The sequence below is a fragment of the Emys orbicularis genome, chromosome 6 (assembly GCF_028017835.1).
Source record: "Emys orbicularis isolate rEmyOrb1 chromosome 6, rEmyOrb1.hap1, whole genome shotgun sequence".
NCBI classification, from domain to species: Eukaryota; Metazoa; Chordata; order Testudines; family Emydidae; genus Emys; species Emys orbicularis.
Genome location: NC_088688.1, coordinates 29,760,110 through 29,778,723, shown reverse-complemented (window position 1 = coordinate 29,778,723; position 18,614 = coordinate 29,760,110). Strand labels below are relative to the sequence as shown.

Here is an 18,614-nt window from a genome sequence, read left to right as displayed (position 1 = left end):
CAGTCGTATCCAGACTGAGCTTCAGCAAATCCGCTCTCATTCGAAGGCAGCTGATAGATTTGAGTCAGCACCTGATCTTTGTCCATCGCCAGGACGAAACTGACCCAAGCAAGTAGCTATACACATTGACTTTTTGTTTGTTTAAGATTACAAAATACAAAGGAATGCATCTTTAACCAATAAGTTACTGCATTAATATTTAAATTAGGTCTAGAGAGTGGAAAGTTACAGTGAACCCAGTTATTTTGGATTTCTCAGAAACATACGTGACACTATTTATAAAGTAAAGTTTCTAAGAATATTAATTGAAGTTTTCACAAACTGTCAGTTTTCCCCACATGCTTTTATGGACAATCTTACCAAAGTTTGACAGAGTACTCCTTGTGCTATGACTACTATATAGATTCACTACTGAAGTAGAAACAGAAACTGATTATTGTACTTCAAGAAGTCTAATCTTTGTTACAGTATCATTAGCCCTCTCCACCAGCTTTCCCTGAATACGATCTATTTCCGCAAAAAGCAGTGGTGGGCAACCTGCGGTCCATCAGGGTAATCCGCTGGCGGGCCGGACAATGTTTACATTGACCGTCCGCAGGCATGGCCGCCCGCAGCTCCCAGTGGTCACGGTTTGCTGTTCCCGGCCAATGGAAGCTGCGGGAAGCGGTGTGGGCCACAGGGACGTGCTGGCCGCCACTTCCCGCAACTGCTATTGGCCAGTAATGGCAAACCGCGGCCACTGGGAGCTGCGGGTGGCCGTGCCTGCAGACAGTCAATGTAAACACGCTTTCGCGGCCCACCAGCGGATTACCCTGACGTACTGCGTTCAGCCCGTGGGCTGCAGGTTGCCCACCAATGCCACAGTGCAAGCAAAATAAGTCAGCTTCTGGTACTTCTCCAGGAACTATTTTTTGCCTTTAATATTTTCACCATGATTATAAAGCTTCTCTGAATCTCATTTCCTACTTTTGTGCATTACCTGTCTTTCCTCCCCAATTTTGAGCATTATCTTTTTTGCCCTACCCAATTATTAACATTAGAAATTATAGAGTGTTTTTTTATATAAAAATCTTTTAGAAGGCTATTGTACATAAATATAGGATACAAACAGGCTCATTTAAAAACATCTTTTAGTTTTTTCAAATAGTCTAAATCCTAAAAATAATAATTAAAAAAGCCTCCAAAAAGTTCTTTCAATTCTAGTTACAGTGCATCTGACTATTTAACGCTCATTTGTTAATCAAGTGATAAACTGATTTAGAGACCCCCATCAATTTTATTTAGTTAAAAATTCAGGAAGACCCCAATGCTGAGAGACACTGAGCATCCATAATTCCCAGTAAAGGCAGTGGGAGTTGTAGGTGTTCAGTCCCTCTTTTTGTCAGCTGACCGCAATGTTTTGCAGCAAGATCATGCTTAGGCAAATATAATGAGTTAACTGCTCTTAGTTACAAAAGCTACATTTTTTCATTCAAACAAATAACTGTTCTTATTCTGAGTCATACCAAATTAGTCCTACTATACATACATACATAGCTTTAATTTCATAGATTCATAGATTCTAGGACTGGAAGGGACCTCGAGAAGTCATCGAGTCCAGTCCCCTGCCCGCATGGCAGGACCAAATACTGTCTAGACCATCCCTGATAGACATTTATCTAACCTACTCTTAAATATCTCCAGAGATGGAGATTCCACAACCTCCCTAGGCAATTTATTCCAGTGTTTAACCACCCTGACAGTTAGGAACTTTTTCCTAATATCCAACCTAGACCTCCCTTGCTGCAGTTTAAGCCCATTGCTTCTTGTTCTATCCTTAGAGGCTAAGGTGAACAAGTTTTCTCCCTCCTCCTTATGACACCCTTTTAGATACCTGAAAACTGCTATCATGTCCCCTCTCAGTCTTCTCTTTTCCAAACTAAACAAACCCAATTCTTTCAGCCTTCCTTCATAGGTCATGTTCTCAAGACCTTTAATCATTCTTGTTGCTCTTCTCTGGACCCTTTCCAATTTCTCCACATCTTTCTTGAAATGCGGTGCCCAGAACTGGACACAATACTCCAGTTGAGGCCTAACCAGAGTAGAGCGGAAGAATGACTTGCTTTTTTTGCAACAGCATCACACTGTTGACTCATATTTAGCTTGTGGTCCACTATAACCCCTAGATCCCTTTCTGCCGTACTCCTTCCTAGTCTCTTCCCATTCTGTATGTGTGAAACTGATTTTTTCTTCCTAAGTGGAGCACTTTGCATTTGTCTTTGTTAAACTTCATCCTGTTTAACTCAGACCAATTTAGCTCAGTAAAAATCTATTCCATTGCAATTTATGATGGGCAACTGAAATTTCATTATTTTCGCTTTATCAGAAATCATGATAAAAGAGGAGATGAGTGAGTGGATTCTTTTTCCTGGTCTGATAAGTTACCATGACAATTTTGGAAGTTAGTACTTTACAGGATTAATCTAAACAAAAACAGTTTAGGTTTAGAGATACATAGAGCACATTCTAGAAGCTTATGACAAAGACAGCTGATGGCTGGCCTTATAACTTCAGCTAGAAAGGAAAAGCTTTTTCCACGATTAAGTTGTATGCAGTTATTAGTACTAATTGGAAATTCGTTAATTTGTAGCAACTGAAGTCAATTTGTCACTTCATTATATATGCTTTTATCTTGTCATTGTTAATGCATGACATTATTAGTGTTAAATACCTTGGGGAGAAAATTACATCTTCTGCTTCAAGGTCAGTTTTTATACTATGTGCCACACTGTACTCTCCAAATACTAGGCCTGATCCAAAGATGATTGAAATCAACTAGAGTCTTTTCACAGATCTCAATGGACAATAGTGGAGTGCTACTATCCAGTTGAGCACAACGTACATAAAGGTTTAACTACTTTTACTTTGTTTGCCGCTTTTTTACATTCCAACTTTGCTTTCCTTCTAATAATTATTTCGTTAATGTGAAAATTCAGAAAGATATGTCAGTAATTAATAAATGGGAAATGCCTTCTACATACTTGCTGTATAATGGCGTTAAACTAAGCCCTTTTGTTAGAACACCAAAGTAGGTGTAACGACATACCAGCTACTTTGGCAATCTGACCAAATATTGACAGGTTTCAGAGTAGCAGCCATGTTAGTCTGTATCCACAAAAAGAACAGGAGTACTTGTGGCACCTTAGAGACTAACAAATTTATTTGAGCATAAGCTTCAGCCCACGAAAGCTTATGCTCAAATAAATTTGTTAGTCTCTAAGGTGCCACAAGTACTCCTGTTCTTTTTGACCAAATATTGTCCTTAAAGCTGTCATGAACATTTTCCAAGAGAGAAACCTATAATCAGTTTATACATAGCTTGGTCATAATGGATGAAATCTACCACACTACAGAGGGGCCTACACAAGCCCACTGATGTCTCTGCTCAGCACTGGGTGGTGGCAAAAAGGGTGTAGATGGAGTTGTGTGCAATGGAAGCCCTCTCTATACTGCTTGGACATGGAAGAGGTTTTTTCAAACCCTTTCTACATTAGTTGTAAGTAGACAGGAGTGCAGCCACTACTCCAGTGGCCAGGAATCTCACATAAGGGTGCAAAGAAGTTCTAGGTCAGAACCTAGAATAGTAGCTTTGGAAGACCTGTTCTGCTACCCCACATCTACCCACTAACGTGTTACTGGACTACTCATTTGGGTAAAGTTACAAATATGCTCAAGTGTTTGAAGGACCAGGGCCCATGCAAATTGTCACACGTTCTCAGAGCTAATAAATTATTTGTATGGTACTCAATACTGCAAATATGGTAAAGTAATAAAAATGTAACTCTTTTAACAGCAGGACTACAGGGAGCTTGGTAGAGGCACTTAATCTCTGTATAAGGAGGGGGAAAATGAAGCAGTAATTTAAAAAGCAAAAGTTACCTTTAATGTAATGACCCACTGTAGTCTAAAAGCAACATTCTGATCTCAGTTACATAGGGCTTTTTTTAATCAGTGTAACTCCACTGGATTAAGTAATCACATACCAAGTGTCAAAAGAGTTAATTTTCTACTGTATGTTGTCTATATTTGCATAACTTGCTTACCCAAACTACTATATTAATAGGCATTTGTTTAAGAATTTTCTGCTGGTTTATGATACAGTGTGGTAGGTTTGCTTAGTGGACTTATTTTTTTTAGATGAATTTTCTACTGAATATCACTTTTTTTGATGAACTGGAAGTTAATTTGTTTCCACAAGTTTATTCCTGAATTGGATACTTGTTTTTCAGAGGAGTGTCACTCTTTGCATGTTGTTTTTTTGAAACAAATACAATATACTAAATTTAAAAGCACATTTATTTCTTTAGGAAGCTTATTTTTCAGTAGGTGGCTAAGTGAAATTTGTGAGTCAATATTTTAAGTAAGTTGCATTCATTAAGATCTACCTTCACTGCTATGTAAATAGATTGTTCACATTTTGTCATTCGTGGAAGCCCAGCATTTCTAGCATTCTTCAGTCTCACGATTCTATACAGCATTAGAAAAATAATATTTGTAACAAATCTTGCACACACTCCCCTCTTATTCCCCCCAGTCCCACAAAACAGGAAAACACAAAAACCAAAGGAATAGATGTATACTAGAAATACAGAAATGTTACCTGTGTGTTTCCGAAGGTGCTCTTTAAAATGTCCAAAGTGGTCAAACTGTTTATCACAGTATTGGCATACGTGTATTTTTTTGCCAGGTCTTTGTTTCTTGCTGGCTCCACCTTCGTCAAGGTGGTAACAGGTGAGGTGCTGTTTCAATGCACTCTCTCGTAGGTACCTTTTATTGCATATGTCACATTTGTAACTCTCAGTGGAGTGTGTTTTCATGTGTTCCTTGAAATGGTAAAACAATTTAAACGAACGGTTACATTTCTCACAGTGGAATAAATTGTTCATGTGTGACAGCTGAAGTTCCACAATTTCAATACCTTCTACCTGTTTGCATGTAGGATCAGTTGCATTGTCACCTTCTTCTTGGATCTGGCATTTCCTTTCCCCCTGACGGTACTTGCTGGTGATATCTGCCAAAAGAGCCAAAGCAGACTCGTCTGACGTACCCGTAGTCTGTATATACTTTATAGACTGTTCTGCAGAAGCTACTTCTTCCAGGGTTTCAATGCTATCATCTTCCACTTCAATTGTCCCTTCAGCAATCTCCACCTCAATTTCAACAGGCTCTGATTCTGCAGATGGCAATGTTTCTGTGATGACATTGGAGGTTTCGGCTATCTTCCTCTTTTTGGTTTTATTTTTATCTTGTGTTGTATTTGATTCTAGTGGTGCCGAATTTTCTTTGTTCCTGTAAAGTGTGTGTAATATAACATAGTAAGGATCCAAAACCACCTACATAATAATTCCTGCAATATACTGAAATTACACATGAGATTATTCAAAGTATGTAATAAATCAGTAATAAAGTGTTTGAAGAGAATGCATGTTCTGAAACACCATGCAGACGGTTACATTGTAGATTCAGGAATGCACTAATCCTTAATCTTTACTGCTGAACCATTAAGATTGTCCATCACCTCTGTAACTGAGCTGAGAATGCCTTATCTAGTTTAGGTTATGTGAAGTGTAAATCTAGAGATATTGAGTAAACAGTATAATTCCACTTTTTTCTCTATTTTAATAAGTCATCTTTTAAAGAGAACTACTGTTGTGCACATATTTTATGCATTCTGTCTCAAAGGAAAAGAAAACACTGCAACTGGTAAGATGTTTGTGAAAACTACACCCCCCCTCAGTCCAGGGCCATGAGCAAAGGTGTTGGATCCCAGGAACATCTGGCTGCTGTAGATGAACACAAGTGGAGAAGCCAAAAGGACCCAGCAGGAGATGGTGGTGGTGGGATTTGGTTTGCAAGGCCTGCAGCGCAAAATCCATTGTACTATACCGGCGCACCAAAGCCTCCCAGCACTAAATGTGAAATTCACCCCTATGCAAAGGGCCAGCTCGAGGACTTTAGTTCTCAAAATAGGAACTGGGTGGGATTTATGTGGTGTCTAGGACTGGTCCACACTCAGTTGTATACCAATTCAACTATTTTGGTTGCGGCAGGAGGAGAAGGGTTATGTCCTGGTTCCAAGTCCACAGAATGATAACATAGGGGTAAGTGCTGGCATGGTGGAGCGTTAAAGTGGTACTTCCTTACCACAATCCTAATTCCTGTCAGCCCAGCCTGCAAGTAAGAAGCCAGGATAAGCAAGAGCATCCAGCTCTCTTACAGAGTAGTGAAGAGCGAAGGCCAATCTATCCCTTCCCCCTTTATATAAAATGTTAATGAGGGCTTAAACCATACTGTGATGCATTTATATAGCACATTTCATTTGAGAATCTAAATGTACTTTGTTTTATTTGATATAGCATTTAACTAATAAAATCCATATAAAATGGAAAACAATATCTTAGAAATGCCTGAGAAAATAGGAGCTTTTTAGTATGACTTGAAGCTCAATAAATGCAGGTTCTAGCAGATCTGTGAGGTAAGGAACTCACTACGCATCCCCTCTCCACACTCCCCTCCCATTAAAGCCAAAGGAGTTTAGCTCATAGTAACATTAGAGTTGTGCGAATAATGGATTTTTGGCCATTCTGAAAATTCAGAAAAAAAAATCAGTTCAGGTTTCCAGAATGTTCAGTGAATTGGAAGTCAGAAACATTTTGTCTGGGCCTTTTAATAAAAAGCAAAGGAATTAAAAAAACAGAGGAGGAGGTGATGGTGGTGGCCTGTGGTTAGGGCACTCACCTGGGAGGAGGGGGAATATCCATGTTCCATCCCTGCTCCAATGAATATATGGCGTAAGGAGGACAATGTCACCTCCATCAATGGGCCCAAATCCCCTTGTGAATGTAGTCTGAAAAATCAAAATGTTCCTTTTTGATGTTGAAATGGTTTGTTTCAACATTCCCAATTTTTTTTTTTTATTTTAGCTGGAACAATTTGCCAAAATGTATATGAATTTTCAAAATGCTTTAATCAACCCATTATCTATATTTTTCAGTGAAAAAAGTTTCATCTGAAAAATTCGGCCCCGCTTTAGTAACATTATAAAATATTATTTTTGCCTCAACACCTTGTTTAGAGATGGGTAAACAGTGAAATTAAATGGACACTGTCCAGTTAAATTTAGCTCCAAAATGCTGTAAAAAACTTATTTTTGAAGAAACTAAATCCAAGATTAATTAAAATATTCCTAAAACTACTAAACAAGTTTTTTGTATTTTAAAGCAAATAGTTATTTCCTTGCAACTTTAGCAACCCAAATTATTGTAACATTACATTATTGCCTTAGATCCTGAAACTGGCCCTAAATAAAACTCTACTATACTCTCTCTATTTTCCAAGCTGAGAGAATTGTAATAAGTAAAGGAACTGTAAATACAGTAGAACCTCAGAGTGACAAACATCTCGGGAATGGAGGTTGCTCATAACTCTGAAACGTTTGTAACTGAACAAAACGTTCTGGTGGTTCTTTCAAAAGTTTACAACTGAACACTGACTTAATACAGCTTTGAAACTTTACTATAAAGAACAAAAATGCTACTTTCCCTTTATTTCTTTAGTAGTTTATGCTTAACACAGTACTGTATTTGATTTTTTTTTTTGGTCTCTGTTGCTGCCTGATTGCATACTTCCGGTTCCAAATGAGGTGTGTGGTTGACTGGTCAGTTCATAACTCTGGTGTTCGTAACTCTGAGGTTCTACTGTAGTAATATTAGCTTTATACTATTTTCAGTGTGAATAATCTCAGCAGCTATTTACAATACAAGTAACTTTTTTGCCCTTTAATATGCATTTTTATCCTGATAGTGTCTTTTCGATCCAAGAGTGAAGTTGTGCAGTCTTGATTCCAATCCCAGCTATTACCACAAGACCATACTTCTTCCCTATATTTATTGGCAGCAAAGTTTAAGCGTAGGGCAAATATTTTAAAATAAATATTGATGTTGAAAACCCTGCTTCTAGTCTGCAGTGTGACCAAGCTTTATTTAACTTTTTTTTTAATAAAGCAAAGTAATACAGTATGTGTAAATACTACGACTGCAGGAATTATAGGCCTATGTCTGCTCTCCACTATGCTGAATGTTAATGAACATGTTATCTGGTGTGGAAAAGACCCTTGTGGTGGGATAGGAAGGAAACAGCAGCTTCCCCTCATGTTCCTCAAGCTTGCAGAAACTCCTGTGTGAATTCCAGAATGGGAAGTAGGGGTGGCTGTTATGGGCTTCCTTCTCATAGAGAGAGAAACAGTGCTTATAGCCAAAGGGAAGATTACAGCAGAACTCCAAGAATGGGAAGGCAGAGAAGGTCCTCCGGAGAGCAGTGAGAAGGGAAGGGCACCCACGGGTTGTACTCTGTTTTTCTCACACCTTCTCAGGCTTTGCGAGCCATGTCCCCTGACACCAAGTTCCATCTCACAGAGTTTGAAGCTCAGTTTTACCCTTTCCATCACACCCTCATAGGAGGAGGCTACAGACTTTGGGAAGAAGAGGTGGATGAGGACTCTACAGCTACTACTCAGGTTCCAGGAGGAGAAGAAACAGCGCTGTACAATATTGGCAACCAACCCTGCCAAGAATCTTCCTCAGATATCGTATTCCATGTTTCTAGAATATGAATGGAAAAACGACATGCTTACCTGATTTCAAGTGCTTTAATAGCTTCTAACATCTGTAGATACTCAGCTGCTTTCCAAACATCATTTGCTTCTTCTTCACCTTGGACCATTAATTTTGCTGTGTAGGTGAACTCAATTAAGTGTCGAAATGCCATGTTACTTACACCTGTTTAGAAGTAAATATACATTGGTTTTTTGCAATTCTTCAGATTTTAGTTGTTACATTTCACATGTATAAGAAGTAAATTTTGCTAACAAATCTTTCACCATCTAGATTTTAGTTCACAATGTCCTGCTTATTGGCTTTTGCAGATCACCTTCATGAGATGTTCTCATAGGCTTCAGAAAGTCTACAGCTGCATGCAATGGAGTCTGATGCAGCTTCTTCAGGTTTGTGCCATGTTTAATAGTAGAACTATAGGTCCCATAATGTAAAACATATCATTATCTTCATCACTGGAAAGGTTGCTAGTCCCCTTCTGCTAAAGTGGCTAGTACTGAAGTTTAGAGAGACAGCAGTCTCCATCGTGTGTCTACTGCCACTGAAAAAAGCCTCTCCTCAAAATTGTTCCTTCAGATGTTATCTTTGAAAGAAGCTGCCTTCTGGTGGCATTAGCTACCTCACAACCACCACTGAGCTAGGTCTTGACAAGGTGGTTAGTACCACTAAAGCCTGCATATTAATCTGTATCACTAACATTACAGAACTATAAGTATTTTGGTCATACAAGTCATATCAACAGGTTACCTTCTATCTCTACCAAAGGCTCCTGAGTGAAATCTTGGAAGAATTTGTAGAAGAACTGGCTGCAGGCAGCAAGGACAGCCTTATGAGCTTTGAAATGGTGACCTAAAAGGAAATGGATAAAAATCAAATGTTTTGAGTCAACATACACGCATTCATGCTAGATGCTAATGGGTTCAGAATAAAGAAAGCTGCAGAATTCAGAATGTGAAGACATTGTAGCAGAGTGCAATCTGAGCATACTCTTTGTTGCATGGTATGTTACTGCAGACATTTTCCTGGGCCTTCACTGACCCATATAGCTTTCAGCATGTTTAATTGCTTCCCCTCAGGCTGAGTTATGCAAGAGTCCTCCAGTTCCAGGGTATGAAAGTCCCAACAAACGTAAACACAACCCCCTCCATAACAGAATCTTTAACAACTATTTGGAAATAATTAATAAAACACAATTAAAAAACAGAAACTATTTTGGAATAATTGTCCTATCAATATACACCTCTACTCCGATATAACGCGACCCAATATAACACGAATTCAGATACAACGCGGTAAAGCAGCGCTCCGGGGGGGGGGCTGCACACTCCGGAGGATCAAACCAATTTCAATATAACACGGTTTCACCTATAACGCAGTAAGATTTTTTTGGCTCCCGAGGACAGCGTTATAGCGAGGTAGAGGTGTATACCCAACCCCTTGTTTGGAAAAGAAGCTCTATTAACTCAGATTAATAAGAGTGGTTCATAAGACATCAGTCACACTTAATTTCCATTAGTCCTAAGGGTAGAAGGGTCTGTTCACCCAAAGTCGGAGCTCCAACTTCTTCCATGTAACAAAGAGAAGGTTCCAATTACCAGAATATGTAGGTATGAATGATGAGTATTAGGATATATCAAAACCAAAGGACTGTTTACACGTGGGACCATTTTTGCTTGCTAACTAAGAGGCCAAACACACCAAAGCTAGGCGGTCTCCTCCCTTCAGAGTGCTCAGGTGAGTGAAAAAGGAAAAAAACCCTAAACTGAATACTTCACTGTAAAGCACTAATCCTGATAGAAAAGGACTGTATTATAGGCAGGGAATTCACCAAAAGAAAGATGGTAGAAAAACAAAACAAAACAAAGTTCTTAGTTCTTTGGTAACAGAGCATTATCTCCACCTGGTAGGGACAGGAAAAGAACTGAGTTCAACCAGACTGTCCTTTTAAAGAAGGGAAATGAGGTTACAAGAGTTTTGCTATTTCCCCCCTTCTATCTACATCTGCTGATGGTGGGCGTAAGTCTTCCTGCCTAGGCTGGTTTAGACAAAGCACTAAGAAATTAATTCTGAATTTCTGTTTTGCTATGAACACTAGTAAACAAACACCACTATTATTCAATGCTGCTGATTATTTCAGCATAACATCTGAAAATTAGGGAAAGGTTCCATCTGCTACATCATTCAGGATGAAAGTCTACTTGCAATTTGTAGTACTGCTATATAAAACTGGAAGACATTAATTTGTGTTCTGCCCAGGTTGAGAATAAAATACATTGATGCTTTATTTTCAATTGTCTGATCTATGGCAATCAAAATGAAGAATTCCAAAGCATCTGTGTATCAGCAGATTTGGTATGATAGTACGTACCATCTACAATCAGAGTGATGTCCGTAAACTGATCCTGCTCACGCTGTTCATTCAGTCTGTCCAAAATAACTTTATAATGTTCTGGGAATTCTTGAATGCATTCCATCGTTTCTTCGGCTTCCATAGTGAATTGACCATTCTACAAAAGATTATTAATAAAGTTAAGAATACTGCAGTACTCAATGTTTTACATCTTCAATGTGTCAAACAAACATGAACTAATTAGCATAACGCTTTAATTAAATTCAGTGTTTAAAAAAGGGCCATGAAATAGAGTAATGTGATTGTTAATAACTACCAAATTAGATCAACAATAGGTATACCTCAATTTAGCTAGCAGATAGGAGGTACTACGGTAAACAAAAAAGAAACATGGCTTTATTATAGACATTAGAGACTAAAACTTTTGCAAGTCTACTTCTTCATTCTATAAATTGCAAAGAAATCTGCCTCCCTCAAAGCAATCAGAAGGGGCGGAAACATAACTGATTACTGCAATTTCAACAAAAATTTGGCAAGCTAATACAAGCATCTTGATACGGTTACTTTGAGGAACTCTGCTAATCCATTTGATGGCAGGATGGCTCTTCAATACTCTCACAGATTAAGTTAATTTTCTATTCAGTGAAGAGAAGATGTTTAAAGAAGGTAGAGGAATGAAGGAAGTAGGTATCCACTAAGGAAATGTTTCTTCACCTACGAGTTCAGGGGAGTTGCAAAGGATTGAAAATTTGGTTACTATCTAAAGCAAAGAAAATCTCACTCCCCCACTTCCCGCACAACCCTACCGTTCAGGATCTACTATTCTCTGTCAACCTCTCAAAATATACACACAAATAAGTCATACAGGCTTATCTGATACTTTTATAGTAAGTGGAAGAGGGCTGTGAAAGGTTTTGACTTTAAGGGGTCACCAACCAGAAAAGATCATGAAAATCTACCCTAAAACATGGACAATGGATGTTAATCTGCTGGGTATGTGTTAATACCTTTGGAGAGACAGTCCAGATAATTACAACTGCAAGCATTTCAATCAAATAACTTTAGGCAAAATTCTTCTTTCAGATCTGCATGGCAGTACCCATCTGTGATGTTCTATTCCCCCCACAGGTGTGGCTCTCACACAGAGGCCCATGGGAGCTCTTCATATGTTAGAAGTATAAAATCATTCTGCTCAATTCAACCAGGTGAATCTGAGAGGAGAATCTCCTTCTTAAGTCCTTTAAGGCTCTATTTAAGCAGAAATATTCTGTGGGGTACAGCAGCAAAGAAATTTGGAATAAGCCTCTGCACCTAACCTAGGGCTTTTCTGAGTTGTGGAACTGTACAAAATGAGTTCCCAAGAAGACTCCCACTACTGAAGGGTGTCGAAAGGAAAGCCCTCTGCTGCAGCCCCAAACTTTCTTCAGAAGCAAATCTGAACCAATGCAGGAACTTAATGTCTTTTGAGTGAACTTAATTCAGCTCAAAGAACAATTGGTTCCAGACAGAAGACAAAGATACCAAGTCTGAATGTGTCTTTATGGAGTCTTTGTACCTTTTCTCCTGCTTGGGGATAGGGTGCCAGGCAATAGTCACATCAAAGAGGTTTCCTTCATGAAATTTCATATCTATAGTTAGTGATTAATCTGTACTTAGGTGCTAAGTATGTGGGGGAATAGCATGTGGGAGAACAACAGAAGAGAGAGTATCTTACATTAAACTAGAGATGCATTGCCAGCTCCAGTATCATGGTGGCTGCAGTAACAGAAGCATATGGTGTGGGTGCACAAAGTGGAGATCCACAGAGTTCCATGAAAGATTAGAAGAAAGTCTTCACAATTAATCTAAATGCCTGGTTTTCCTCAACTAGAATCAGAGGGCCTCCTCCTTTGAACATGAGCCGATCCCTTGAGCCTACCCATTACTATCCATCTGACATCACCAAGCTTGCTAACTCTCAGGCCTGATCTACACTAAGAAGGAAGGTTAGCTCAGCTACATCACTTAGGGGTGTGAAAAATTTATACCCAAGTTACATAGTTAAGCCAACCTAAGCCCCCTTGTAGACAACACTAGATCAACGGAATTTTTTTTCCATTGACCTAGCTTATGCTTCTCGGTGAGGTAGATTACCTGTTGCAGTGGTTCTCAAACTTTTGTATTGGTGAGCCCTTTCACACAGCAAGCCTCTGAGTGTGACCCCCCTTATAAATCAAAAATACTAAAATATCTATATCTATCTATCTACAGATATAGATATATTTAGCACTATTATAAATGAGGGGCTGAGGGCTGACAGCTTGCAATCCCCCATGTAATAACCTCGTGACCCCCTGAGGGGTCATGACCCCCAGTTTGAGACCTATTGCAACAGGAGAACCCCTGTCATTGGTATAGGTAGCGTCTACACTGAAGTGCTGTAGCATTTCAAGTATAGACAAGACCTCATACATGGCTGCTGGAGGTGAGGAAGTATTTAATATGCTTGTGTCTTGGAGTGGAGTGGGATGAAAATAAAAAGGTGGAGTGGAAGCCTGGAACAAAACTCTATTGTTATGATAAGGAGACATTTTGTCTCTAGGCATAGGATTAGGCTTTGCAGATGCCAGTTGGTGGAAAGCTGTTGCTATCCTATTTCTCTATAGAACAGATCCCTCCTTGGGGTGTTTTTGTTTTGTTTTTTTTACCGGTAGGAAAACGCCCTATTTAGAATATGTCCAACTCATCAAACAGAAAAAATAAAAATGTTTGCTTAAAGAAATCTATTTCTGTTTGCTATCACTATGTCTACTATAAGAAGTAGAAACTAAGATACATAATAAATAGACAGGCAACTTGGAATTATAGGTAAAATTCCACTAGGATTCTGCTAATGTAAAACCACAGGAAAAACCCCCAAATCCCAGCTCTTATAACTTCAATATATTCAAAAGCAGTTTAACCTCCAGAAATTGCTTTTTCCAAACTTTTTGTATCTTTTCCTCATTGCTGCATTTTCCTCATCCATGGAGTAATAGTACAAACCTCAACGGTTAAGAATCAGTCTGACAAGTTAGCTCCATGCTTCCATTACTAGTTCTCAGAGTTGTCAGGAGTACCCCAATTCCTGTGAATTACATAAGCCAGGTGATCACACTCACACCTTATGAAGGATTTATTTCCATAGGTTGAAATGCATTTGATAGCAAGTGATAATTTATCATAAAGTAATACAATGCTTTGAAATTATTTTGGAAAAGACTTGCATTATTCCTAATCCTCATTAACAATGTGTCTGTTGTGGCTTTCATAAATCATTGTGTGTCTCACAGGTAAACTCAAAAACACAGCAGATAGATAAACTAATAATAATGACCTTCATCCTGAAAGATCCCAAATCCCAAATGATACCAGTGAAATGCTACCTCTGAGTTGGAGCACAGCAACAGTATAACAAGCACACAGCAAAACAATAAAACTTTGGAATACCAAGTGAAGTATTCAGTGTACCAAAGGGGGAAAATTTAATTTAGGTAGACAAAATGAATGATCAAAGCAGAAATTTTGACAGGACACCCAGGATATCGCATTTATTCTCCAAACAGCAGTTTTTCTTCTTAGACCACAGGATGAAATTATTATTCATTTTTCCCAAGGTGGAGGGGTGGGAATATACAGATAAAATGCTAACTAAACCTAAAACTATGCTCTTTATCACCACTCCTGTGAAAGGAAGGACAGATAATCAGCAAAACTCAGCTCATACATTACACACACACACACACACACACACACACACAAAAAGTGTGAATTTAGTTTATGTGAGAGGTGTCAGGCCAATAGCCCTGGAAGTCAAAAGCCATTGATTTATCCAAAGAGCATATCCAGTAAACATACTGGGAGTGAAAGCTACCCCTCAGATCAGGCAGACTACCTCTCAGAGTAAGAGATTAGTCCATTCTCCATGCCCATTCAATCCTTACAAACTGCTGACACTGCCAGTAAGGGTGCCAACTAGTGCCAATTGTGACAGTGGTTTTTCTGACACAAATATTTCCCAGACACAAAGGAAACAATGGAGAATCTATAAAAACTAAGTAATGGTGCTAAAAATATCCTATTTCTATACAATTTGGGGTGTCTATGCAGTAAGTGGAGATTATTCTAGGGTGCAGCTCTCTGTCTTCCTGCCAGCTGCAGTTGCATCTCTAGTTCTATGACTCAAGTGCCTAAGATTCCCTCTCACTGTTTATTAAAATGCAGCAGTGTATTACACAGGGATTACACCATACTCTCTCTGTTATCTCAGAAATGGAAATTAGTTCAAGTTAGCGAGGCTGCCGCTACAAGACTTTGAAGCTTGCAGGTCCTCACACAAACTACCAGGAGTCTCCTTGGGCCTTATACATTGCACTACATATGCAGCTAATAAGGATTTAAATTAGTCTATTTGATATATGTATCAGTACTTCATGCTACAAAACACGATGGAATCTTTAATGACTTTTCTCTATCACCTCCAGCAGCATCTCCAGCAGCGCAGTATCTCCTCAACAAAGCAGCATGGTGTTGAGTACTGACTCCAAAATCAGTGTCAACTACTGTGTTTCCCCACCCAGGTTTTCATAGGAAGTCTCCCAAACAAGTACCTACTTACTACTGCTTAACTTGTATGATCTGATCAAATCTCACCACAAAGTAGTACGACTGAAGATCTTTTGTAGTAATTGGTAGTTCAAATCCACCTCAGAATAACTTAAGTAAATACTTATAGTCAAATATGTATGTGCTGGTGTAAATTTATTTAAACACTTTTATTAATTATTATTATTATTACTACTAGAAACCCTAGTCATGGACCAGGACCTCATTGTGCTAGGTGCAGTACAAACAAAACAGACAATTCCTGCTCCAAAGAGTTCAATCTTAGTTTAAAAGAAGAGCCAAAAGATGGATGCAGACAGATGGGGAAACAGAAGGAAACAATATTGGCCAGCATGATAGATGGGTCTCGCACCCATAGGCATCATGGAAAAGGAGAGATATAAGGAGGGTTTTGAAGAAGGACAATGGAGTAACTTTGCACATGTATCTGGGAAACTCCTCCAGGTGTAAGGGGCAGCATGGGAGAAAGCACCGAGATTCTTGTTTGAAAATTTAGCAAGTGGGCAATATAGGCTGGCATCATGGATTGATCGGAGGAGGGAGCTGACAGCTTGATAAGTGAATAAGAAATGGTCCCTTTGCTGTACTCAGATAACAGGTAATATAACCCCTTTTTAACACCATTGCCCCCTTACTTCTGTGCGTATTTTACCACTTCCACAGAACACAATAGTAATGCCTTATCATGTTTGGCCTGAGTGGACAGTAATGACAATGTTCTTTTCCTCACATGGCATCAGATCATTATTATAACTCATTTGGATTTGGGGTTTTTTTGCATTTTATTTAGTATTTTTCTTATCTTTATAGTTGCAGGTCGGCAGAGATTTACAAACTGAAAAAACTGCAGTGATGGGAACAAATTATTTCCTGCCATAAGCAGTCTCAACTCCACTGAAACTAATGGAGTTTCACCAACCTACATCAGCAGTGAATTTACCTCAAAGGAATCATGCTTCACTGCATGCTTTGGAAGGTTCTTGTCCATTACATGGTGCACCATGTTTTTCTCTTGTGGAAGTTCAAACTATATGCAAAATATCCCCAAGCGATACCAAAGTGCAAAAATGCAGAACATATGTAAAGTATCCCCAGAAACAAAGAACAGTAATTGATCTCCATAATGGGGGGTAAGAGGTAGAATGCTTCCTATCTTCAAAACTGTCTGAAAGCCCCAAAAAACTTTCCAAACTGGGCTTATTCCCAGCTCATTGTTCTGAAGGCAAATTCTCTAACTCATAGAAGAACAGAGCTTTGTATATTTCACTTCATTCCCTAAGACTCATACAGTTTTAGAGTGATATGTATATGCTAAAGTGGAATACTGGAATATATATATATTAATCTAAAGAATGAATCTCTTAATAAATTGAAAGACAGAAGGACAGCATTATTACAAGAAATATGTTGAAACTCAGTGTTTGCTTATATCCCTGTAGTATCTAATCTATAAATACACATACATAGGAACTGCTAAAATAAAAGTGAGGGAAGTAATGATGGCAGGATAAATCAGTTTGTGATCACTAAATAAAGATGTAGCTTGTTATGTTATCTATTAGCTCAAAAGCCAGGATGCATGTGCAGCATTAATCTTGTCAGCAATAACAAAATACTTTTTGATCATAAGTCTATTTGAACTGTCATTCACTAAGAGCTGCATGCTAATCAATAGAAAAGAAACAAATTCCACTCTGATTAAATAATTAGAATTACAAATGTTTCTTCCTAAAGAAGGGCACTGCACCAAACTGTCCAGTGTATGCTGTCACAATGGCAAAGAACCATGTCAAACAAATCTAGAACAGTTTATTGCAGCCATCCTCTGCTTTATGGGAATGTACAGCTCATGGAAGCACCTTGACTCTGAGCTCATTGTGCCATCCTCATTTAAGCATTAACATATACAAGGCCATATTCCCTTCTGCAACCCCTCAAGAAAGCACATGGCAGTGTATGCATTACAATCTCCTCTGCAGCATTGTGCAGAGTAAGACACACATCCTCTCCCTATGGTGCCTTCATTCAGGTGGGGCTGCCACGTGCCCAAAGAGCGCAGCTTCCCAGGGTTCGAACCTCAGCGCCCCAGCCCAGTGCTGGTCACATGGCCTCAACTCCCGACCCCAATAGGGAAATCTGCTGCCAATCAAATACACTCCAGCCAATCACAGGGAAGTGGGTGACACCACGGCAGGAGACGGAGCCAATGGGCGTTCGCTAAGAGCCAGAAGCTGGGGAAGGCGGAAGGCCTAGACGTGTGGAGCGCCCGCGGGTGGCGGATAACTCGGCGAGAGAACGACGGGCTACCAGGCTACTACGAGGGGGGACTGGGCGCTGCCGGGCCCCCACCGCGAGGCGGGCGGAAGGAAGGAACAGCCCGAACCCGGCATCTGGCGGCACCTTGGGCCCTGTAGTCGTTATTACGTCATCAAAGCGCGCATTAAATCGATCCCTTTTCAATCCCTCTCCTGGCCGGGATCGCACCCCGGAGACGCGCGCGCCCCGAAGGGGGATGGGCGTTCCGCCTGGTACTCACCGCGAGGAGCCCCTCGCCCCGTCTCGCCGGCTCTGCCGCTTCCTGCTCCCCCAGCTTGCCGAAAAGCGGGGCGGGCGCCGGCCAATCGCGACTCGCATTCCCGGCCTGCACCGCGAACCGGAAGTGACGGAGCGATGACCTTTAGCACAACAGGGCGCTTGGGACCAGCTGGCCCGGGGGACGCTGGGAGTTGTAGTCTCCGCCAGGAATGGCGTGGCGCGTTGCATTCTGGGAGCTGCGGGATGGGTTCACGAGTACGCTGCTGCTAGGGTGACCAGATGACAGGAAGAAAATATCGGGACACAAGGGGGGTGGGTCACTGGCGGAGCAAAAAAAACCAAAAACCGAGTGCTGCCGGTGTAAGGACACAAACAGCTCCCTCTCCCAATTCCCTACTGTGGCCCAGTGCTGCCGGCAGTCGGGGGCGGGAGCT

At 40.0% G+C, this 18,614-nt stretch overlaps 1 protein-coding gene across 1 annotated transcript in view; it reads right to left on the bottom strand.

The window, feature by feature from the left end:
* Window positions 1-18,277, bottom strand: part of ZNF131 (zinc finger protein 131) — a 33,587-nt gene extending 15,310 nt beyond the window's left edge. The window contains exons 1-5 of the mRNA XM_065406826.1: window positions 18,182-18,277; window positions 11,020-11,158; window positions 9,399-9,500; window positions 8,672-8,816; window positions 4,640-5,328 (exon numbers count right to left, since the gene is read on the bottom strand). Of these exons, the coding sequence (XP_065262898.1) occupies window positions 4,640-5,328; window positions 8,672-8,816; window positions 9,399-9,500; window positions 11,020-11,143 (1,060 nt within the window). The 5' untranslated portion in view covers window positions 11,144-11,158; window positions 18,182-18,277. The remainder of the gene's footprint in view (window positions 1-4,639; window positions 5,329-8,671; window positions 8,817-9,398; window positions 9,501-11,019; window positions 11,159-18,181) is intronic.
* Between the last annotated feature and the right edge of the window lie 337 nt (window positions 18,278-18,614).